The following is a 25,032-nucleotide window of genomic DNA, read 5'->3' on the forward strand; positions in this document are numbered from 1 at the left end:
GTGAGAATACACCCCACTTTCAATGTTTAATTTTAGACAATTTTCCATTGTTACTACTGCTTCAGTTTTGTTTTATTCTGCCTTATTTTTTGTTACATTTTTTTTTTTTTTAAATTTTAAAAATTGAAGAAGAATGATAACAAGATACAATACTTTAGATTCATTAAAACGGGAGAAGCATAAATATGCTTATGAAAAATCTTTTATTAAAAAATGTTACTTCTTTTTTTTGCACATATTATATATTATTTTAAAAGACAATTATTTCTGTGCTTCCACATAAAGAGGTATATATATATAATGAGCTACACAAAAAAAAAAAAAATAGTAAAAATAAAATAAAATTAAAAAATAAAATAAAAAAAACAAGAATAAAATAATCGCGTGTGTCCACTTTTACCTACACATGCTATCATGAATGAATTCCATATGAACAATTATGTACACATGTTATAAAACTAGAACAACAAGTTGAATAAATAATATGATTATCATTTGTGGTGCAAAAATTTACAAAAAAATAAAATAAAATAGGTAGAGTTGCAAAATGGGTAACTATTTTTATATCAGTTGAAATATGATTTACTCTTTTATGCGTTATGTTAGGGCAAATCAGGAAGGAGAAAAAATGAGAACAAAAATGAAAAGAAAACAATTTTTCAAATGATTAAAGGCAATTAATGAAAGAGGTAATTTATATACATGTACAGAATTGCGGATGTATCACATTGTTTAGTAGTAATAACGTGAGAGGGAAAGACGTGAGAAATACCAAGTACAACGTGCATAAACACATTGGGGATAAGTTTTTTTTTTTTTTTCTGCTATATATTATATGTACATATTCTATTGCAAGAGATCTGTAGGAACGTTGGCTATCATAATTTTTAGGTAGTGTGATAATCTGTATCCTCCTAAAGCAATTTGTTCGTTTAATATTTTCTTTAGGTTAATAACAAAAAAAGTATTTATAACATAGGAAGTTTTTTTGTTTAAGGTATCAAGAGGGAAGATCGAGTAAATACTTTCGACAGCTTTATTGTAACTATCATTGATCATAAACTCGAGATATTCTAATTCATTTAAGTCATTTTTTAATCTGTTTCCAAAGTAATCAGGGGGATATAATTTCATTAACCCATATGCTTCTTGTAGTATTTTTTCGGGTTTTGTATTTGGCCATTTCTTGCTTCTTGTGTGAAAAACACAATCGCATAAGTAATGTAATTTTTCTACTTTATTATTATACAATATATGAATTTGAGTTCCTCCGCTATCTCCTTGTGTAAAATTTTTATTAAAAAAATTAATAGTATGTAGTGGTTCATGTACATCACCAAAAATGTGAATAAAATATCTTAAATTAAAATTATATGAAAAAAATGTACCATGGTTTTCTTTTTTCTTTACATTTTTTAATGAAGTAAATATATGTTTTAACACTGTTAAAGCATTGTCTGTTTTTATGTAATACTGTTTATGATATTCATTTATCTTAGCATTCTTTGGATTGTATGGTATGTTTATATAATGCCATTTATTCATTAGATCAATACCACCTATTCTTCTAACATTATTTGGATAGTGATAATCAATTGGTTTTATGTGGTCAGCCCATACAGCTCCAGTTATAGGGTTGTTGAAATCATTGTCTTCTTTGTAATTCTTAAAAATTTTATCTAGTACTAACCTTTCTTCTTCATTCAGTAGGTTATATGCAATAGCACTTACTAACATATGTCCTTCATCTGTCCAACATATAATTTCCTTGATAGATATTAAAATACATAATACAAAACTAATTAGATGCTTACACATTCCTGTTAAATTAAGTGGCCATTCAGGTGCATGTGCAATAATGGAAGTGTATATTCCTCTACCTTGTTGTATATACGAATGTCTCTTTAACCGTAGATGTAAGCATATAAATAAGGCGATACCTGCTCGTATTATCACAACGAAGGCGTTAAAATTGGATAACAATTTGGTACTATCAGCGACGTATGTATTGAGGGATAAAACAAAAAAAAAAAAAAAAAAAAAAAAAAAAAAAGAACACTTTTGAACCCTTCTTTCTATTTAGAATGATAAAACATGCTCAAACTATAAAAACTAATACGTAATTGTGAAATTATGTATACATGTAAAAATTAGAATTTAAGAACAAACATGAATTCTGCACTTTAAGAAGTTCATGTTCCATAAGTAGGGGCTTCCTTTATCAATATTATACCTTGATTCTTTTAGAAGTATCATAAAGGAAAAAGGAAAAATAAAGAAACGTAATGCAACGTAATGCAAAGAGAAGCAACGTAAAGAAAAATTACATACATTCTATGTGAATAACAACATAAATATATATTTTTTTTTAATTACCCAGAGCGTCACGCTTTGTTTAAAAAAAAAGTGATAAAGCTTCAACAGCAAAAAAAAAAAAAAAAAAAAAATGCTGTCAGGTGTAAAGGTAGGGAATGGTGACAATTGTGTTATGCATGTGCAGTGGATTAACATATCAAAGATGGGAGTTAAAAAAAAATGAACGTGTATTAAAAGTAAGACAATTTTGAAAATCATGCTAAGCGAAGAGACCATCACGTTTTTTCTTTATGGACTAAAAAATGAAAGAAAAGTGACCCCCGTAGATTAGTTGCTAATGTGTGAAAGCAAATGATTTCGTTTTCACACTATGCCTCGAAAAAAAGAGTAAGTAAACAAATAAATAATGAATAAATAATTGGATGTAATTCACCACATTTTAAATATAACTAATCAAGTGGGACATTAAAATAAAATGGAGTATATTACGTGTAAAAAAAAAAAAAAGGATTATCTAAACATAAAGCACAAACATATATCACATTTGGGAAAGCAAAGCAATTTGGGGAATCGGCTAAGGAATGGGAATAGCCAACAAATAACCACAAAAAAAGTACAGAAGAAAAACTGCATAGATCGAGATAACAGGATATAACAAAAACATAACCTCTTCAATCACAACGGGGCGATTAGCCTCAATGGGACATGAAAAAATTGTGTAATAAGAAAATGCAGGACGTGGCATTTGCAACAGAAATAAAATAACCAAGCTTCAATAGCATTTAAAAGGATGGAAAAAATGTACAAGTTAGGATTATATATTTCCACATTTCTAACATAATGAAATTGTAAAAAAAAAAAAAAATGAAATTATTTTCTTTCATCTTTTGGAATTTCATTTTGTACATTTTTATGAAGACACTTAAATTCAACAGAGCCCATTTTATGACAAGTGAATATTTACCACATAATAGCAAAATAATAACAAATGTACAATCAAAAAAACATTTAATTCTTGAAAAAAAAACTCATTCTCGAATTTCGAGGTATACATTTGGTTATTCCTTCCATAAGGTCAGTAGAAGTAAAAGAAAAAATTACCATTACCTGAAATTATATTTAACACGGAATAAATACAAATTGAGAAAGAAATTAAACCCTATACTAGTTTCAGAAAAGAAAAACTTGTCAATTGAGCACAATTTAAAGGTTGGGTGCCAAAAGAACATTCTAAATGATAGTAATAAATTGGAAAATGAGGAAAAAGGAAATGGGTGTGATAATGAAATAAGAACAGATGGTAGTGGACAATATGATAAGAATAGCAGAGACGTAAATGATGACATAAAGGGGGAAAGCACTCAAAATGCTACAAACATCAACCCTAAGGTTGACATAAAAGATGAGATGTGTTGTAAAAATAATGAACTTTTATCGGTTTCTGAATTATTAAAGAATATCAAAGAAAATGAAATCAGCAAAGATGAAAATAATGCTTCAAATGAAACAGAAAATTCGAATCTCAATTTAATGGAACACTTCACAACAGGAGATGATAATTCTTTAATTAGTAATTTGAAACCAGAAGAAAGCAAAGAACTTATAAATAGCGATCACTTTAAAAAGATAATGAAAGATATAAATTTAAAAGAGGAAGAAATCATGGACTTATTAAATAGAAGTGAAAAGAATGTTTCCAATTTAATTAATAAAAATTTAACCTTAGAACAGATTGAAAAAAATGCAAAAAATGAAGAGATACAAAATGAAAAATTATTTGATGTATATATGAATAGTAATAGTTCAAAAATTGGGAATTTTATTAACTTTAAAAAAATAGGGAAAAAATATAAAGATGTTATTGCACATGTTATAACAATTTTTTTAAATAAAAAAAAAAAATTTAGCGAAATGATAAATCTGATAGAAGACAAAAACGAAATAAATCAATATGTGTCTCTTTTGAAAGAAGATATTTTATTCAATGATTTAAATAATGATGTAATAACCGAAATTGTTAAAAAATCCGTATTAATGGGATATTTGAATGAAAAATTTTCAAACGATGCTGAAAATTTTGAATGGAATAGACAGGTTGAAAATTGCATTGTACAGGCGGTAAGAAATTCTCATTTTAATATAAAGATCATTACTTATTCAGATAATAGCATAAATGTCACTGTGGATAGCCCAAAATATTTGAATATAGATTCTGACGAATATGATGTAGTTGAGGGCTCAATAAAAACTTCCCTAGAGGAGTACGAGCGGATTAACAACCTTGAGATATGTTCTGCCTTCAATGTATTGGTCCACTTTAGCTGAAAAGACTGGTTCTGTGCGCACTGTGCATATGGGTAGATTAGATGTGGCCAATTTAGGTATGCCTAGATTGCACATGTATAATTTAGGCGCATATAATTTATGAGTGCACAATTTAGGCGCGCATAATTTACGAGTGCACAATTTAGGCACGTATAATTCACATATGGGTAGGGCCTATTCGTGTCAGACATCTTAGGGGTATTCATTTTCATCAATTGTATTTCCATGCATGTTCAATGCAAACTTTATAGGATTACCCTTTTGGAGGCTTATTCTACATTGATTCTCTTTTTATATATTTTTTATAACAACATTTCTATTTAGTTTGTTTATGTTAATCCACACATGTTTTTTTTTTTTTTTTTTCTTCCTTTTGATTGTAATTAAAATGCATCTATACTGGATATTTCCTTTAGGGAAATAAAAAAAAAAAAAAAAAGAACAAAAGAACAACATACAGTTGTGTAGCACACCTGTGTTTCGCATACATATCTACTCCTAATTTTTTTTTTTTTTTTTTTTTTTTTTTTTTTTTTAGACGTTAATAATTCGTTCGTGCAATAATTTTTTTATATAATTTATTTGCTCTTCGCAATAATAGGACCAACAAATAATCCATCTAGTTATTCTTCCAGTATGTGATTCGAATATTCTATATTGAGATATATAAACTGGAATGAATGCATTTTCTACATTTTGAAATTGAACATATTGATTAAAATGTATGTTATTTTTTATAAGGGCATTAAGAAAAATTACTTGGTTTTTTCCTTGTATATTGTACATTCTCATAGATTTTATTATTTCTTTTTTTACTAATTTAACATTTTTAAATTTAGATACTAAAGTACTAAACCATATTACGTTGTAAAAATAGCAACTGCTTTCGTTAATCATATTTAAGATAAAAGCATATTCTCCTCCAGTGTTGTCATTGTTGTATATACAATGTTTTATATCGTTTTTCTTCAGATCTTCATTTACTACTTGGGTCACACTAACATGTTCCTCCTCAGGATTAATAGAAGATGCTATAAAATCGTTAGTTTCTAAATTGACATTTCCCCTTTTTTCGTTCGTATTTTCATAAATCTTGTTAATATAACGATCGTTTTGTTGATCAACGTTTAAGATATCCTCCTGTCTTGTTTGGCTAGCTGTGTTTATCACCTCTTCAGCTTCTGTAGTTGTAACTTGGTCTTTGTCAAAGTAAACCACCTCATCTACATTGGCTTGTAAATTTCTAAACGGATTTTTATTAACTTCTTCTACGATACTGTAAAAAGGAGGATTACACATTGAGAAAAAGTACATATCCGTATCATTTATTACATTTTTAAATATTTTCTTCTTATCCTTTTGATATTTCAATAAGATACTATTTTCTTTATTATTTAGTAAAATATTTATATAGCAATATTTTAAAGAATCTAGATTTATATCTACCCCTGTGAATGACCAATCGTATATGCAATTTCCGAGAAGTGGATAGATACAATTTGCACCTACTCCAATATCAAGTACTTTAATTAAACTGCCATATAGTATAGTAAGATGTTTTACATTTTTTATCTCTTCATAATTATTTACTGATTCATTCGTCTCTTCACCACCTTTAGTTTCACTTGAAACCTCTTCATTCACAGTAGTTAATACAGTCAAATCGGATAAAAAATGAATGTAATTAGCTCTACCAGGAATACATGGACATAGAAATCTTTTCTGATTCATATCTTCCTCTGTTTCGATGGAATACTCCCATTTTAATTCATGATTTGGGTTGTTCAGTATACCATTTTCACCTTCACTGCTTGAATTTAGTAACTTGTTGTTGTATTCGTGATACAAATTTAAGATTATATTTTTAAATTCTTCTATATCATTCACATATATAATCGCAGATTCGTTATTTATGTCTTTTGACAATAATGATATGTGTCCTAAAACCTCTTCAATTTTTTCATAATCAACATATGGCAAATAAAAATTGAGGCCGTAGTATTCTTTTAGTATTGCTTTACTCAAAAAATAGGTAGCTAAAGATTTCCCAAAATCGTAATATAACTTCCCATTCTTATTTTTGTGCAAAAATATATTTATAAATGCATGTTTTTTGCTTAATTCATCAAAATTGGTAAACGAACTTTTATGAATATTTCTTTCATGCATTAATTTTGCGCTATTCCTATGTCGGTAATTATTATTCCCTCTTGGGGAAGCAAAATTTGGGACATCCCTGTGTGATCCCCTTGCCTTCTTGTGCCAATTTCGTTTTCGAATTTTTTTGCGTATGATCATTTTGAGGCAATCATATTTTTTTTACCCTTAATCGAGTAGTTCGTGAGGAGGGTTTTTCCTCTATGCATTTTATTTTGTCATTTGCTTGTGTGGGGACTCATATTGTGACAAAAAAATGGGCAAGAGAACAATTATATAGTAAAAAACGAGAAACTCGCTTACTGCTGAAAATAAAAAATGTATTTCCTGCTGAAAATAAAAAGTTTGTTTCCTGCTGAAAATAGCCCACTTTGCCGTTTTTTTTTTAAAAAATATAAGCATACAAAATTTTCATTGGTGGAATTGTCCCATTTGGGGGTTATGTCATTACAAACAAATTCTTCGCAGAATTATGCTCGTTCAGATAAACAGTACTTAAAAAAAAAAAAGAAAAACAAAAACAAAAACAAAAATAGAGCAACATTTATTTATTGTTAAGTGCAATTTTTTTTTTTTTTTTTATTCACGCAACATGTAGCCGATGAGATTTTCTAGTCCTCATCCATAGAAAAATCGTAGGAATAATTGCCTATAATAATTTTATCCCCTTCCTTGGCTCCCACATTTTTTAGTTTAACATTTATATTTAAATCATGTAATATTTTGCTAAAAATTTTTGAAGTATCACTTTTGGAAAAATTGAAAATATTCGCTTGATTTTCAATATATTTCCCCTTAACGATAAAAATGTTTTCTTTGTATTTGTGTATTTCAAATTGAGATGGTCGGAAGTTGTCACTATTTTCAATTTTTGCAATATCAATTGGTGTTGGTAAAGTTTTTGTAAATTCACTTATGGTATTTTCCTCATTAATATTTAGTAAAATTTCATTTATTGCTTCTACTACATTTTCTCCTGTTAATGCTGATATGCCAAAAATGTTATCTATTTTTAAAATATCCTTTAAATAATTAATTAGTGTGTTTATATTTTCCTTGTCTATATATATATCCATTTTGTTTAACAGTGCAACTTCCTTTTTATTTTTAAAAATGGGATCATACTGCACTAAAACATCCTTTATATTTCTGTACGTTTCAACAATTGTGTTATTACTACTATTTATATCAAACATGTAAATTAACATTTTACAATATTTTAGATGTTCCAGGTACTTGTAGGATATATTCGATACTTTTTTGTCTAAATCTTTTATTATACCAGGAAAATCTATAACTGTGTAATTATTTTTTGCACCTATTTTTTCATGTCCTGCGTTCTCTGTATCCTCCATTAGATCAGTTACTTCTCCCTGATTATCTTCCATATCTTCGTTTCTTTCCTCGCAATCGTCTATCATTGAGAATTCAGCTTCCTCGTAGTTTTTCTCCCAATTGTGTTCCTCCACCTCGGTATTTTCCTCCCCACTGTCGAATTTAAATACACCAAGATTGGGAAATTTGGATGTGTAGCTATAATTTGCTATTTTCACGTTCGCGTTGGTTACTTTATTCAGGAGTGTGCTTTTCCCCACATTGGGGTATCCAATAATGCCAAAATCGGTAAAAAAAATTTTTTTCAAAAAAATTTTTTTTTCTTTTGTTTTTTCTCCAAATTGGCAGACAAATGGTATTTTCAAACTCTTAGTTCTATAAGAGTAATTACCTTTTCCACCTTTTCCCCCCATTGCGATTAGCACTTTTTGGTTATTTAAATAAATAAAATTAATAAATTTTTTGTCTTCATCGTATACAATTGTATTTATTGGTATATATATATATTCGTCTTTTCCATTTTCCCCATTTTGATTATTGTTGCATCCCTTACCTCCATTTCCGGCATAATAAAAAGACTTTAACTTTATGCTTAAAAAATTATCCATTTTTTTATCTCCAATTAAATATACATCACCTCCTTTCCCCCCTCTACCACCAGAAGCATACTTTTTATTTTTCTTCTGAGAAAATGTTGTGAAACAACATATACCATCACCCCCATTTCCTCCTTTAACATTTATTATACAACGATCATGGAATTGATTTTTCTTAATCCTCTTTTTCATACAATATAGCTTATTTATTCTATGATTTTGGCATTTCTCATATTCGGCACATTTTACCTTATTATTTACAAAGATAATGTTTTTCTTTGCATATTTGCAAGAAAAGCTATATATAAGAACATTTTCGTTAAGTATGACTAATAGTGAAATGATAATTTCCCTAAGCATATTTTTTTTACATGTCCTAATTTCCTTCTATATTACATATGAGATACAAAAAATTGCGACAAGTTAATTTATGTGTACATTTACGTGACAATATCATCGTTAAAAAATTAAAAAATCAGAGAGGAACAAATAAACAATTAAGCTACGATTTTTATTATCCAATTTCGTCAAACAGAAAATGGGTTCAGTATTTGGAAGAACAATGCCTCACTAAATGATATACATCCAAACAATTATCACTTTTTTTTTCTTTTTTTTCTTTTTTTTCTCTTTTTTCTTTTTTGCTCTTGTTTACTTGGTAGCCGTTCGATCTAGCGGCTATGTAAATCCATATATATGTGCATATATGAGTACGTATATACTTGTTTTTTTTTTTTTTTTTTTTTCTTCTTTTCTTATTATTATGCCAGAACTTACGGAAAAATACTTTTAGAGATAAAAAAAACTTATTCAAAATTAAGTAGTTTTTTATTTTAATTTTATTAAAAAGGAAATAGTCTCTGAAGTGAATGTTATTTTTATGCAATTTTAGTATTACGACCGGGGTGTAGTAGCTAAACATTCCTCATAGAAAAACGTTTAAAGATGATAAAAAGTTCGTAATCTTCATAAAATTACAGCAAACACCATTGACAGACTACAAAAAATATGAGCAGCAAATGAGCACTGCAAACTATTTTAGATAAATAGATTGAAGTGCAACGTAAAAAAAAAAAAAAAAAAAAAAAAAGGAAAAATACAATTATGTTAAAAAAGTATAATAAAATATATAACGTGTTATCCGTAGCCACTGTGTAAACACGCATAACCACACACAGACATGTGTTAACTGTTTTTTTTTTTTTTTTTTTTTTTTTTTCTTTATTATACAAATATTTAGCGAAAAAAAGAAAAAAAAAAAAATTAGCAAATAAAGGACCAAACAAATGCGCGGAATGTGTCGCGCTAGGGAGAGTTCCCTAGGCTTTTTTGCTTTTCCAGAAAGGCATAAAACATCTCAGCATATTTTATCTTAAAATTAGGGTATATACGAACTATGTTCTTTACCTCATAAAATATATACTTCTTTATAATTTTTTTAAAGATGTGTACAAAGGAACTGCCCAAATGAGCACCTCGTGTGATTTGCATTATATGGCTCCACAATTCACTATTTGTCGACAAATCTCCCGACTTATCATGCAATGAAATTAAAATAAAAACAGTTTTAAAAAAAAAAGAAATATTTGAATTTTCCTGTTTTTTTTCTGTTTCCCCTTCTTGTCCTATTTCGATAAATTTAAAAATTTGAAAATTCAGTAACTTTTCCTTAAGCAAAAACACAAATAACTTACTTAAGAAAAGAACTTTTTTTAAATTATAATTATCTATATTCTTCAAGTAATTTATAAAAATAGTTTTTAAGCTGAAAAGAAATATCCTATTTTTAATATTTGATATATTGCTTAATATTTTGGCATAAGCAACTTTATATTTTTTGTTATAGAGAAGTGTTTGAATAACTGTTTGTATGACATGAGGTATATTTTTCTTTTTTTTTAAAATTAAAGATAAATTATTCACACATTCATCAACATTCAGACTATTTTTCATAATTATGAAAATTTTTTTTGGTAAAATTCCCTGAATTTTATATTGTTTTAAGATTCTATTAAAATGTGATTCATTGAAGTATGCTTCTTCCCCACTCGTTAAATAGTTCAGTTTACAAAATTTGTTTTCTATAACGTTCGTTTCTTCTTCACTGAGCATGTTATTGTTTCTATCACCTGTGCTAGTAGCATTTTCTATTTTTGCACCAGTTTTATCCATATTGCTTTTTTCCTTTTTTATGTTCGTTGTACTTTTTCTCTTTTTAGATCCTTTTCCACCTTGTATACTTGTAAATTCGACGCTTTTTAACGTTTTTAAAAAAGAGAATGATATCATGTTCCCTTTAAAGTTGTATTTATTCTCAAATTCTTTTAAAATGCTGAAAAGAAATTCAAATTTATTCAAAAAGTGGAATTTCATTTTCCCATTTTCTAAATCATCTATATCTTTAATCAAAAATCGTAGTTTGCTTCTTTCTACACAAATGTGATTATTCATAATATAATTGTCAATTTGTTTTTTTAAATATTCCGAAATATACTTCAAATGAGTAACATCCTCACTTTTTAGCTTCATTCCACATATCTTCAAAATAATAATTATATTGTCCACACTGTTAATGCTTATGTTTTCACATAGCACATTAATTATATCAGTTATACAATCGAAATCTACGTAATTTAGTGCATAAAATAGACTGAAACATTTCAACAAGTTTCTCAGAATAATTTTAAAATCTTGATATAGATCCTGTTCCTTTTGACTAACTGCATAGTTTATCTCATCATCATTCCCTTTAGAATTATTCAAATATGCGTGTGCACTAGAACAATGTTGGTCTGTTTCGTTTGATTTTTCTAATACTGCAAGTTTTCCATTTTCAGTATCCTTTTCATTGTTGATGTTATTAACTGTATATTTGAATGTTGGGTTACTGTTCAGTTCATTAATCCTTTCCATTTTTTTTAACAAATCGAGATTTTCTTGGTAGAGATATTTAAAAATTTCCGTTAATGCTTTTAAAAAATCTTTTAGCATATTCTGATATATCAAACTGTTGAATATACATATTAATACTGCGCAGATGCATATGTGAATGTCTGTAACATTTACATTGTTAAAATGATTGGATATTATTTTTATAAGGATATCATTAAAAATAACTTTCAGCTTAAGATCTTTTAAATCATGAAAATATTTACATATATCATGAACAATACATTTTATATTAAATTCAGATGTCTTATTTAGAGAAACCATGAGAAATTTTTCTATTTTTTTTGATTCTTCAGGGTAGTTAACTTTCTTTATCTTTTTTTCCGCCTTCATAATTTTTTTCCTTTCTCCGGATGTTCCTTGGGGGGGGATTTTTCTCTCACCCCCTTCCATGTCTTCCTCTGTATTATTATGCTTTGCCTTTTTTACCTTAATTTGCTTTTCATTTTTTGGCTTAATTTGCTTTTCATTTTTTGGCTTAATTTTCTTTTCATTTTTTTCCTTAATTTGCTTTTCATTTTTTGCCTTTGTTTTCTTCTTCTGTTTCTGCTCCTTGTTCTTTTCTTTTTCTTTCTTATTTTCTTTCATCTCACTTTTTGACTTTATCTTAGTGACTTGGTCATCTCCCGAATTTCTTTCACTTGCGCTTAAACTCTGCTTGTCTTCATCCTCCTGTGAATATCTTTTTCTATCATCACCATGTTCTTTATCTGCTTTACTTCTTTTACGTTCATCTTTATAGCTTTTCTGGAATTCACTAAATATTATATTTGTCAATTTTAGTAAATTCGAGTCAAATCCATCTTTTTCCAATTCTTTAAGAAGTTTTTCCTCATTGTTATTTTTCCCATCTCCAACATTGTTAATTTTTAATTTTTTCGATAAGTACGATAACAAAAGATTATCTTTTTCTTGTTCAGCTGCTATATCATACTTAATTTTGCTACGAGACGTTTTTATTTGTTTTTTAGGTGGCTCACTTAAATTATCCTTATCGTTGTATTCTTCTTTTTTCCTCTTAGTTTCCTTTTCCTTTTTTGTTGTTTTTCTTTTTGATTCAATGTCATGTGTGATATCCTGGGCAATATTTTTTCTGGAACTTTTTTTTTTTGAAAAAAGGAGCTTATTTTTTTTCTTTTTTTTTCTTGCTAATTTTCTCAGTTCCCTTCTATTTAAGATTATGCCTGTGCATTTGCGGGAAAAGGGTGTGCTTATAAGTAAATACATAAGTAAATACGTACAGCTTGCATACAAAAAAAATGAATTCAGTTATAGTAAAAATGATTCGTGCACAAGCATATAATGGAAGAAGACTGATAAACTAACAATAGGTAAGACATTAATTTTCCAATCCTAATGTTTATCAAGTACATATGCATTTCTACCTCTTTTCATATATAGCCGCATTGTTTTTCCAAAAAGGAGGTTAATAAATGTATCCTGAAATTACAATATGGGGTTCCGTAGAATAATACTAATCTTTGGAACAAGTTAGAGAGTGTTATACATTCATATTCACGTAGGTGTTATATATATATATATATATATATATATATATATATATATATATGTAAAATAAAACTATATTTGGAACATTATTATCTCATGTGTATGTGTATCTTTAATTGGTTTTTCTTTCCATTTTCTAAATTTTCTTTTCTCTATTCAACTTATACATTTTGCTTATTATACTCGGAAATAGGTTTTTTCGTTATTTTCTGGAAATGCTTAAAGCGTTGTAACTTTTTTTTTTCTACTTCATTTGTAGGATGTAAACCTATATATATCTGCTCCAATTATATGGAATTCAAAGAGCTTAGTTAAAAAACGATTTGAGGAAAAAATGGAAATAAAACGGGGGCAGAGGCAGAATAAAAAAATGAAATAGAGGGAATATGTATAAAGAAACATGCAACAAGTTGAAGAAGCGGAAAATTAAATTGAAGAAACGGAGAATTCCAAATTGAAGAAACGGAGAATTCCAAATTGAAGAAACGGGGAATTTCAAATTGAAGAAACGGGGAATTTCAAATTGAAGAAGCGGGGAATTTCAAATTGAAGAAACGCGAAAATAAGTGATAAATTATTACAGAAGATTTTTTTATTCCTTTTGAAATGTAAAAAATGCGTATATAAATTTATAGTAAGATTATCATTAAAAAAAAAAAAAAAAAAAAAAATTTTCTTTTTTTTTTTCTTTTTCCTTTGGGGACCGGCATCAACCCGGAATATAGAGTGCTCTTTTATGTAGGAAAAAAATTAAGAGAAAAAAAAAAATACTCCGTGCATGTATAAATGTAAAATTCTGAATTGGCATATTGTTTTATATATGTTTGGCACGTAATATCATGCAGAATATGTATATGTTTGTGAGTTAGTCACCTACGTAAAATAAACAGGTTTTTTTTTTTTTTTTTTTTTTCGTCAATAATTTGAATAATATGGGAGGCGGGAAGGTGGTAGGAATAAGAATAACATTGTTCTGTTTTTTTTATTTTATTTTGGTGTGTATTTTAGGTATACATAATATGATATATGTAGGCGTGGGCTATGAATGTACATATGTATGTTCTTATATTTTGTACAAGTACTAAGAAGAAACACTTTAATTTAACAGCGCTTATACATAAATATATATACAATGTGCAATCGTGGCAAAAAGTGAATGAATGTGTATAGGAATCATAGTTCAAAGATATTCAGCTGTTATGAGGATATGAATTTATTTTCAATATGTAATTTTACATATCATTTAACTCTTACGTAAAGCTTTTAAAAATGTGTATTAAACATTCTTGTAGAGTCATTACAATTAATAACAATTTCTTGAATGCTGCATTCATCATGGAATACATGAAAAAAAAGAAAAAAAAAAAAAATTAGTTATTAGCATAATAATTAGCGACATTATCATAGTTTTTATCGTTTTTTTCGTATTTTCATTTTTGCTCATATTTACCTTCTTTTTTTTTTTTTTTTTTTTTTTTTTTTTTGTTTTTCCCCAAGTTTGGGAAATTATAAAAATGTCTATACTCGTTAAAACGTGTAAACACTAGAACACCAATTTAATACAAATTGTTGAGTTGTTGAAAATCTGGTGCCAAATATGCAAAACATGTCATATGTGCGAAATGTGGCAAATATGTAAAATGAGCCAAATTGGCCTACATAATATTAGCCGTGCTTATATAATGTGTGACAAGTGCTCTTCCTGCATGCAACGGACATGTGTAAAGGGGCATATGCCAACTTGGTAACATGTGTCATGTATACACACACATCCTCAACATATACACTTAATTATATATATATGTACATATATACATATATATATATAATTGTGTATATAGACGTATAAATTTATAAGCGGGAATATGCTTATAAGCAAATGGGATTCCGTTTTTTTTTTTTTTTTTTTCTTTTTTTTTTTAGAGGGGGGAGAGGAGGCCATTACTACGACATAAATAAAATGATCTCCATGAGAAGATGATTCGGTACAAATTTTACCTTTTTTACTTCTTCCTTATACATTTTGCTTTAGGAATTCAGAACAAAAATAGATTGAAAACTGAATTTTATTTAAAAACAAATTATGAGTTTTTAAAGAAAAGAAAAAATAATGTAAAAACTTATTTCAAAAGAAAATCGCCATGTAATAACGTGGATCCGTGGGAATCTTACAACCCTCAGAGAAGGAACACCCGAGGTGGTAGTAACCGTAGCAACATTGTATTAAGTGCGAAAAGCACATTCGTATCTAAGTACTACAAAATAAACATAAATGATGTGTACAGCTACTTAAATAGAAAAAAATATGAATACATAGAAACAGATATCAAAATAACTCTGAAATACTGTCCTTTTTGCCCACCACACAAATATAAATATGATAATATGTATAAGCATGAAATTTTTAAGAATACAGGAAATAGTTATTGCCACCGGTGCGGATATAAAGGAAGCTTCTACGATTTCAAATTAAAAATGGGAGATTTAGTAACAAGTAATTTCGAAAGTACAGTTTTAAGCAACACATATGAAGAAGAGAAAATAACTTTCAATGACATTAAGGTGTATAATATGAACCTCCTCTTTTCGAAGGAAGCAGAAAATGCAAGGAAATATTTAATTAATGAAAGAAAATTAAATTTAGAAACGCTAAAAAAATATTATATAGGATTTTCCATAATGGAATTTCAGTCACTAGAAAATTCAGGTAAATTTGAAAAGCACGAGTGTTTAATTTTCCCATTCATAAAGAAATCAGAAGACATGAATTCCATAGGGATAAATGGAAATAAAAATAACACGAATGAAAAAGATTCATACAAAATTATCAGGATAAAAGTGAGAAGTTTAAAAGATAAAGGATATATGAGACTATATCCAAAAAATGTAAGAGACGAAATGAAATTGTTTTTTTTTGGTGATCATTTAGTTAACAATTCAGAAGAAATTATCCTAACAGAAGGTGAGATAGATGCTATGACTGTAAGTCAAGAAACGAATTATGCAGCTATTTCGTTACCAAACGGTTCGAAATCTTTACCGATATATTTATTACCATATTTAGAAAAATATAAAAAAATACATTTATGGCTGGATTTTGACAAGGCTGGAAAATCAAGTGTTTTTAATTTTGTCAATAAAATTGGTTTAGGTCGAACCAATGTTATAACAGATACGAATGTGCATTATCTAGATGAAGAATTGTTTGAGAAGAAGAGAAAAAATTTGTTAATCAAAAGTGGTGTTAATTTCCCCAATGAGGTTGGGTGTAACCCACTTCATGTTCCTGAACAAAATAAAGGAGAAAAAAAAGAACCTGTTCAACAAAATGAAGGAAAAAATAAGGACATGGGAAAAGTAGAAGAGGATAAGATAAACAACACATCCATAAATCCTGAAATTGGGGTAAATAATAAATCAGATTCGCAAAATTTGAAAAAGGCACAAAACGAAGATGGTAACAAAAACCAGATTTATGTTGACACAAAAAGAAACACTTCAGAAGTAGGAAATCAAGATGAAGTGAATAAATCATCTCATCTAGAAGACAAGACGAGAACTTTCCATTTTATACAAAATAATATTTTGTATATACCAAACAGCATAGTAGTGAAAGACGCAAATGATTGCTTGAAGAACAATATAGATGTACGATTTTTTATAGAAAATAGTGAAAAGGTGAAACATAGTCAAATATTAAATTTCAACGATTTAAGACAGAACATTTTGGAAGAATTAAAATATCCAGATAGAATAAATGGTGTTAAAAGTAAGACTATTCCATCCTTAAATAAATTTTTATATGGATTGCGAATGGGAGAATTATCTATATGGACAGGTCCAACAGGTGTTGGAAAAACTACACTACTTTCACAATTATCGTTAGATTATTGTATACAAGGTGTATCAACCCTATGGGGTTCATTCGAAATTAATAATATAAAATTAGGTAAGGTAATGTTAAACCAATTTTGTGGTAAAAATTTGGAAAAGAATATAGATTTATTTGATATATATGCAGATAAGTTTGAATTATTGCCTTTAAAATTTTTAAAATTTCATGGAAGTACCGACATCGACCAAGTTTTAGATGCTATGGATTATGCAGTTTATGCATATGACGTGAAACATATTATTATTGATAATTTACAATTTATGTTAAATATAAATAAATTTTCTGATATTTATGAACTTCAAAATATTGCTATTGATAAATTTAGATCATTTAGCACAAATAAAAATGTTCATATCACGTTAGTTGTTCACCCAAGGAAAGAAGATAATAATCTCCTTTCCATTGCATCCGTTTTTGGTAGTGTAAAATCGACTCAAGAAGCAGACAATGTTTTCATCATTCAGAGACATGTCTCTAAAACAAATGAAACTATTTTTTTTATAGATATTAAAAAAAACAGATTCAAAGGCAGCTTAGGCAGAATACCATACCTTTACAATAAAGAAAATATGACTATAAAGGAAATGTCAATTAGCTATTTGAATGATTCAATTTCTAGTAGCAGCTATGGTTTGAAGAATATAACACCCCCTTCTACATTTGTCTCAAATATTCAGCCACCCAGGGATGATATAAACTTTACTATGTGTGATGAATACGATTATATGAAGCAGCTGAGTGATGAGTACGAATCCAAGCATTCCATGAAGAAATATCGAAGCAAGATTAGCACCGAAAATGGAAATAGTCTGAACAGGCCGAACTCACCAAACGATGATGGATCACAAAGAGAAACACTACAAAAGGATGCATCAAAGGAGAACCATATTAACAATGGAATCAAGGGTGGAAATGAACTGACAAACACCCTGGGTAGTAAGCAAAATAGAGATAACAAAATGCTTTATAAAAACGATAGTGTGGGAAATAATCAGTTAAACGAGAGAGGCGAAGGAAGCGAAAAGAAGCACTCCGAAAATGATCAGATAAACAATATATTAAGAAGGGAGGATTCTGGAGGAATTATAACAACCCCAGGGAGAAGCAAAAACGGTGGAATCAATCATAATGAAAAGGTAAGTGATAATAACATGAATACATTAATTACTGCTGATCCAAGTGAGAAGAAAAAAATAGGAGTACAAGATCTATCGAAGGAAAATATATCATCATACAGATTGAGCAATGAAGGGTTACTACGATTATGTGAAGAAATAAAAGATGAGAAAAATGAAAGGCAAAAAAATAGAGTAATAACCATATCAATGAGAAATTGTACAATAAATAACAACTCCACAATAAAAGATATTCGAAATTTTATAAAGACGAATAAATTAAATATAAAAACTGCTGGAAAAAATTTAAAAAAGGTAGACGTTTTCATAAGTATTTTACAGAACATTCCAAAAGAGTACATTTCGATTAAGTATGAATTGGAGAATGTACAAAACAGTGGTTCAGATAAAAACAATGAAAAAAACAAAAGAAATAAAAATTTAAAACTAAATAGATTTAGTGATACCCCCAACACAGGAAGTAATAACAATACAAATAATGATACACCTGGAATTAACAACCATTGCAGCATATTGCCAAGTAAGAGGAATATACAAAATGATATGCATCTAGTATCACTCATAAATGAAGATGAAATGAAGAGTCATAACAATATTCTTAAATCAAATGATACCGAGATAAACTCACTACATGAGCATACTGCACTCAAGTATGATTCCAATGAGAAGCACTTCAGTGAAGAAGTAAAATATGTATACGGAGATGAAATTACAAAAAAGTATATTAGTGACAATATAATAAATATAGATAATAATATTGTCAAAAGAAATGGTACGTTCAAGTTGGAAGGAGATAACAAAATTCTTATTAGTGAAAATTTGGAGTACTTTGAACCTATGAAAAAATTTGATGATGATATCGAGTCCAGATTTTTTCTCATACATGACAATAATTATAATGAAAAAATAGATTATATTTATAGAAATGTAAAATATTGTGGATTAGATATTGAAACAACTGGTCTAGAAGTATTTGATGAAAATATACGTCTCATTCAGATAGCTGTGGAGAATCACCCAGTTGTCATTTACGATATGTTTAATATAACGAAAAAGAACATTTTGAATGGGTTAAGAGAAATATTAGAAAATGAAAATGTAGTAAAAATAATACAAAATGGAAAATTCGATGCGAAATTTTTGATGCATAATAATTTTAAAATCAACAATATTTTCGATACGTATATAGCTAGCAAATTACTAGATAAAAATAAAAATATGTATGGATTTAAATTAAACAATATTGTTGAGAAATATTTAAATGTAATATTAGACAAGCAACAACAAAATAGTGTATGGAATAATTCTCTCCTAAATAATAACCAATTATTTTATGCAGCGCGAGATTCAAGCTGTCTATTAAAATTATACAAAAAACTAAAAGAGGAAATATATAAAGAAAATATGGACACTGTGAATGATATTGAAAATAAATGCATTCTACCAATATGTGATATGGAATTGAATGGCATCAAAGTCGACATAGAAAGTTTGAATAAAAGTACAGAGGAAATTTTGAATGAGCTAAAAGCCGAAACTAGTAAATTAAAAGAAGAGTTAAAAAACGATGAAATAAATGTTAATTCACAACAACAAGTATTGAAAGCTTTACAGAATAATAATGTTAGAGATATTTCAAATAAGCTAATTGAAAACACTTCCGATTCTAACTTGAAAAATTTTCTAAATCATAAGGAAGTTGTCTTATTAAGGAATTATAGAAAATTACATAAAATATATTCAGCATTTTATTTAAAATTACCACAACATATAAATAAAAAAACCAACAAAATACATACAACGTTTAATCAATTAAAAACGTTCTCTGGTAGATTTAGTAGTGAAAAGCCAAATTTACAACAAATTCCAAGACAAAAAAATATTAGAGAAATTTTTATTCCAAATGAAAATAATATATTTATAATTGCCGATTTTAAACAAATAGAGTTAAAAATAGCTGCTGAAATTACTAATGACGACATTATGCTTAAGGCATATAACAATAATATCGATTTACATACCTTAACAGCAAGCATTATAACGAAAAAAGCCATAAGTGATATAAATAAAGAAGACAGACATATTGCTAAAGCTATAAATTTTGGTTTAATCTATGGTATGAATTATGTTAATTTAAAAAATTATGCGAACACGTATTACAATTTAAATATGAATCTTGATCAATGTTTATATTTTTACAACTCCTTTTTTGAGCACTATAAGGGAATATACAGATGGCATAATCATATAAAACAAATGAGATCTTTAGAGTATTGTACCTTATCAAACAGGAAAGTAATATTTCCTTATTTCTCTTTTACAAAAGCCTTGAATTACCCAGTTCAGGGTACTTGTGCAGATATTTTGAAATTGTCCCTAGTACAACTGTACAAAAATTTGAGACATATCGATGGGAAAATTATTCTTTGTGTACACGATGAAATTATAATCGAAGTTAATAAAAAGTATCAGGAGGATGCTTTAAAAATTCTGGTGCAATCAATGGAAAATTCAGCTTCGTTTTTTTTGAAAAAAGTTAAGTGCGAAGTTTCCGTAAAAATAGCTGAAAACTGGGGCTCCAAGGATTAAAAAAATATAGAGGTAAAATCAGGAATGCTCTTCCAAAATGAACATTGCGATGTTCGGTTCATTGTGGTTATTATAGACATATGCATATATGCATATATATGTGTGCTTTTTTTTTTTTTTTTTTTTTTTCCTTGCTTCCTTTTCAAAATAGCATAAATGATCCGCAACATTACTATCTTTGATTCGTGCAAGGAAATTACGTTCGAGGATTAAATATATTTTTTGTGTCTATTATTGTATTGTATATTGAAGTCAAAAAATAAGCTCAATTTGTCCCATTTTGTGAATAGTTTTTGCAATAAGTGCATAATATTGGTATATGTACATATTATGCGTACATCGGAATATTCATGCATATATATATGTATATACACATATACATAGACATAAAAATATATTTGTAGTCATATAAAGTGAGAGGACGGGACAAAGGGAACATGGAATGAAGCACAAAATTGAACCACATAGGAATGCCTTCATATACAATTACATACCTACATTGGCTGCTTTTTTATAATGAATACACAAAAATATTATACAAAAAAAAAAAAAAAAAAAAAAAAAAAAAAAAAAAAAAAAAAAAAAAAAAAAAAAAAAAAAAAAAAAAAAAAAAAAAAAAAAAAAAAAAAAAAAAAAAAAAAAAAAAAAAAAAAAAAAAAAAAAAAAAAAAAAAAAAAAAAAAAAAAAAAAAAAAAAAAAAAAAAAAAAAAAAAAAAAAAAAAAAAAAAAAAAAAAAAAAAAAAAAAAAAAAAAAAAAAAATAATAATAAAATAAAGGAAAACATTAAACAGAAAGCAGACAGTAGGAAGCAGATAGCAGAAAACAGAAAGCAGACAGAAGAAAACTGATAGCAGAAAACAGAAAGCAGACAGAAGAAAACTGATAGCAGAAAACAGAAAGCAGATATCAGAAAACAGAAAGCATAAAACAGAAAGCAGATATCAGAAAACAGATAGCAGAAAACAAAAAGCAGATAGCAGAAAACAAAAAAAAGAAAGCAAGAACTAATTGTGGCAATAAATCAAAATAGTCATATCACTATGTCTTTCACTTTTTTTCTAATTCTGCTTTCGATTCCTGCTTGGTATAATGCCCTTTTGAAAATGTTTTTACGAAAAAAATAAATATGTTACGTTTTTATGTACCATTTTGCCATATGTTGTGTCCATACTATTACATTATTTTTTTCTCCTTGTAGGCATTGTTTAACGCTTGGAAAATCATTTCTGCTCTTAACTGAAAAGAGAGATGCGAAAAAGAGAGAATAGTGTGGATAAGTGTTTACATGATGAGCAGGTTGCTGCACAAGCAGGTATGCACCTGTGTACATACGTTGTTGCATATATATATATATATAGACAGAGAGAGATGTCATCTTCTCATGGGGAAAACTTCCCTGCCCATAAAATCAGCCCATTTAGGAGCAACTCATATGCGCATATCCTTGTATTTTTAATCAATTTTATGAATCCTTTTGCACATTTCTGAAACGATTTTATTTTACTTTTTTTTTTTTTTTTTTTTTTTTTATTATTTTATTATCAACTGTCTCCAGTTTTATTTGATCATTGTAATTGGCTATTCTTTTTTATTGTTAACCCCTTTAAATTATCCACCATTTTTTTTTAATGTCTAAATTTTTCAAGCGTTCCATCACTTCCCCTTTTTTTTTTTTTAAGTTATGCATTTTTTAACGTTAAAATTTTTTTTTGGCAATTGACTCTTTAGAGCTGGACACTGCATAATCAGCTGAGACACACGAAAGTGCATATGCATATGTAAAATTCATGAAAGTATGCATACTAATGCATATATAAAATTATATCCTTTTTTTTTTTTTTTCGCATTACCACACGTTCCACTGGTTTATTTCGGTGCTTGTCGGGGTGACACAGGAGTATAGCGTTTTTATACGCTTTTTTAACCGTAACAGAATTGGATATTAAATCAGACATGGGGACTTGTTTCCATTCTGAATTTTCCCATAGGACGTCATTTAAGGTACTTAGCATTACCTTTATATCTTTATATGTATCATCTGAAATTTTCGACCATTTATCAATTTGTTTTTTAATTTGCTCACGTATAACCACTTTTTCTTTAAATTTTTCTTCTTCTTTGTTTCGATATTCTTTTAACTCCTGTAAACGGTTACTGACGTTCATCTTAATAGCATCTTGTCTTTCCTGTTTGTATTTATTTTTATTGTCACTGTTTTTATTATTATCACTTTTTTCGTTCACATCACTTGTTCCACCCTTGTCCAAGTTTCCATCCTTGTCTTGGTTCGTGTTCCCTTTGGATGTGTCTTCATACTGCCCCAGTGCATTATTTCGGCTAGTCAGTAACAGTTTCGTGGATGTATTGTAGTAGCTGTTTTTTTCTAAAATATGTTCACATGATTTCTGCTTATCTTTGCCATTTTTTATATTTTCATTTTGAAAAAAGTTGTACTCTTTGCATTCATTATTTATATTCTTTTCGTACTGATTCGGTTGCTGATTGGCCCTTTCGGGTATGTGTCCTTTTTTGTATGTCCTTTCAATAGGAAGACCATTTACACAGTAGGGATTATTGTGATAATTTCCAGATCTACCAGCAAACTCATCAGTGTTTCCAATGTTGCTATTGCCACTACCATTGCCAACGACATTCTGGGTGTTCTTCCTCTGATCTGAATGTCCAAGATTTTCTCTATCTTCGTGGGGCGATAAGGATTTTATGTTTTCCTCGAAATTTTCATCTCTTCCTACTTCAGCGTTGTCTATATTATTACTTTTTACTTTTTCTTCTTCTATTATTTCTGTATACGAACATAAGTTTTTAACATTTAAATTATAAATGGGGCGACAGTATTCAGAAGGGTTAATGTTTTTAAAATAAATATTATCATATTCTTTATAATTTTCAGTATTCATGAATAATACTTTTACAATAATTTGACCATTATAGAAGGGAACATATGAATCTTCATTGGTTATATCTACCCATAAATGATTTAAATTATCTTGTCTTAATATATTTTTAATTTCATTTTCGTCTGAAATTATATGTTTGATTTCGTTTCGTTTGTTAGTATCTTCTTTCATCAATGGTGTATTATTTATTATTCCCTCATTGATAACATCAATTAAATCTGACAAGTGTATTTTAAATCGAAATATAACGTTATCTTTAAATGGGAAATATTCTTTAAACTCCTTCAATTTCATTTTTGTGCATATTTTAAATGGCAAAAAAAACATATTAATATCGTACGGTTGTTTTTCATTTTCTCCTATAACTATATATGTAATGTAATTACATTCGCTACTTGTGTTTTTTTTTCTTAATTTGTTATTTACATAATTTACACCTCCAATGGCTATTTGCTGCAAATTAGAAGCTATCGAAAAAATATCCATCAGACCTTTTTCTCTTTTTACGCATTATTCGTTCGCATTCTATGGCTATATGTCACTTCATATGGCTATATGTCACTTCATATGGCAATATTTTACTTCATATAACTTTACGTTGCTGCTTGAGTATGTCTCTGTGTCCACTGTGTAACCCTTTTTTTGTATCCTCTTCCTATATATTTCTTTATATCTGTTAGTTTAACCTTTTCGCGCACGCTTTGGAAATACTTTTTTTTTTTAACTGCTGTTTCCTTTTACTTTCCATTAAAATGTGTACATATATATATGTATATATTTTATTTATGCCCACTACCCTTTCTTCTTGACTTCTACTCATGGTCTGGCTTTCTTGCCATTTTTATTTTTTATAATCAAATGAAAATGTAAAAAACAATCCTTAATATGTACTTTTTCCCCTATAAAGTTTACAGTCATTGGACCTTTCGTTTGAAAAAAAAAAAAAAAAAAAAAAAAAAAAAAACATATATTTAAATAAAATAAAAGTGATAATTTTTTGGCGCATTTATTCCAACTTCAATTGTATGCTTCAATTTCGTTTATAAACTAAGTGCATTATTTTGAGAATTATTTTACCAACAATTAAGTTTCCGAGTGCGGTTAAAAAAGTAACAAAATAGATAATTGATAACATAAGCATATTAATTCAAGCATGTTAGAAGTTGCATATATAATTGAAACTTTGAGCATAATCAAAATGTAATCATAAGGTTCCATTAGTTGGAGAAAAAAAAAAAAAGGGCAGTGCACTTGTCATAGTTTACCTAAGCATGTGGATATGGATATATATATATATATATATATAT

General features: G+C 28.0%; 7 protein-coding genes across 7 annotated transcripts; 2 read left to right on the forward strand and 5 right to left on the reverse strand.

The window, feature by feature from the left end:
- Positions 1 to 846: 846 nt before the first annotated feature.
- PGO_133690 (S1/P1 nuclease) lies at positions 847 to 1,818 on the reverse strand (the record flags this gene model as incomplete). Its single annotated transcript, XM_028689885.1, has 1 exon — positions 847 to 1,818. The coding sequence occupies one exon, from the start codon at positions 1,816 to 1,818 to the stop codon at positions 847 to 849; it is 972 nt and encodes a 323-aa protein (XP_028545686.1).
- A 1,362-nt stretch (positions 1,819 to 3,180) lies between these two features.
- On the forward strand, positions 3,181 to 4,641 carry PGO_133700 (hypothetical protein, conserved; the record flags this gene model as incomplete). Its single annotated transcript, XM_028689886.1, has 1 exon — positions 3,181 to 4,641. The coding sequence occupies one exon, from the start codon at positions 3,181 to 3,183 to the stop codon at positions 4,639 to 4,641; it is 1,461 nt and encodes a 486-aa protein (XP_028545687.1).
- A 534-nt stretch (positions 4,642 to 5,175) lies between these two features.
- On the reverse strand, positions 5,176 to 6,810 carry PGO_133710 (hypothetical protein, conserved; the record flags this gene model as incomplete). The annotated part of the gene is made up of 1 exon (XM_028689887.1): positions 5,176 to 6,810. The coding sequence occupies one exon, from the start codon at positions 6,808 to 6,810 to the stop codon at positions 5,176 to 5,178; it is 1,635 nt and encodes a 544-aa protein (XP_028545688.1).
- Positions 6,811 to 7,409: 599 nt separating this feature from the next.
- Positions 7,410 to 9,089, reverse strand: PGO_133720 (GTP-binding protein; the record flags this gene model as incomplete). Its single annotated transcript, XM_028689888.1, has 1 exon — positions 7,410 to 9,089. One exon carries the CDS (start codon positions 9,087 to 9,089, stop codon positions 7,410 to 7,412), a length of 1,680 nt encoding a protein of 559 aa, XP_028545689.1.
- Positions 9,090 to 10,034: 945 nt separating this feature from the next.
- Positions 10,035 to 13,085, reverse strand: PGO_133730 (conserved Plasmodium protein, unknown function; the record flags this gene model as incomplete). Its single annotated transcript, XM_028689889.1, has 2 exons — positions 10,035 to 12,862; positions 13,064 to 13,085. The coding sequence occupies 2 exons, from the start codon at positions 13,083 to 13,085 to the stop codon at positions 10,035 to 10,037; spliced, it is 2,850 nt and encodes a 949-aa protein (XP_028545690.1).
- A 2,079-nt stretch (positions 13,086 to 15,164) lies between these two features.
- PGO_133740 (plastid replication-repair enzyme) lies at positions 15,165 to 20,807 on the forward strand (the record flags this gene model as incomplete). The annotated part of the gene is made up of 1 exon (XM_028689890.1): positions 15,165 to 20,807. The coding sequence occupies one exon, from the start codon at positions 15,165 to 15,167 to the stop codon at positions 20,805 to 20,807; it is 5,643 nt and encodes a 1,880-aa protein (XP_028545691.1).
- A 1,173-nt stretch (positions 20,808 to 21,980) lies between these two features.
- PGO_133750 (hypothetical protein, conserved) lies at positions 21,981 to 24,211 on the reverse strand (the record flags this gene model as incomplete). Its single annotated transcript, XM_028689891.1, has 2 exons — positions 21,981 to 22,043; positions 22,658 to 24,211. The coding sequence occupies 2 exons, from the start codon at positions 24,209 to 24,211 to the stop codon at positions 21,981 to 21,983; spliced, it is 1,617 nt and encodes a 538-aa protein (XP_028545692.1).
- Between the last annotated feature and the right edge of the window lie 821 nt (positions 24,212 to 25,032).

This window comes from Plasmodium gonderi (assembly GCF_002157705.1).
Source record: "Plasmodium gonderi DNA, contig: Chr13, whole genome shotgun sequence".
NCBI lineage: Eukaryota > Apicomplexa > Aconoidasida > Haemosporida > Plasmodiidae > Plasmodium > Plasmodium gonderi.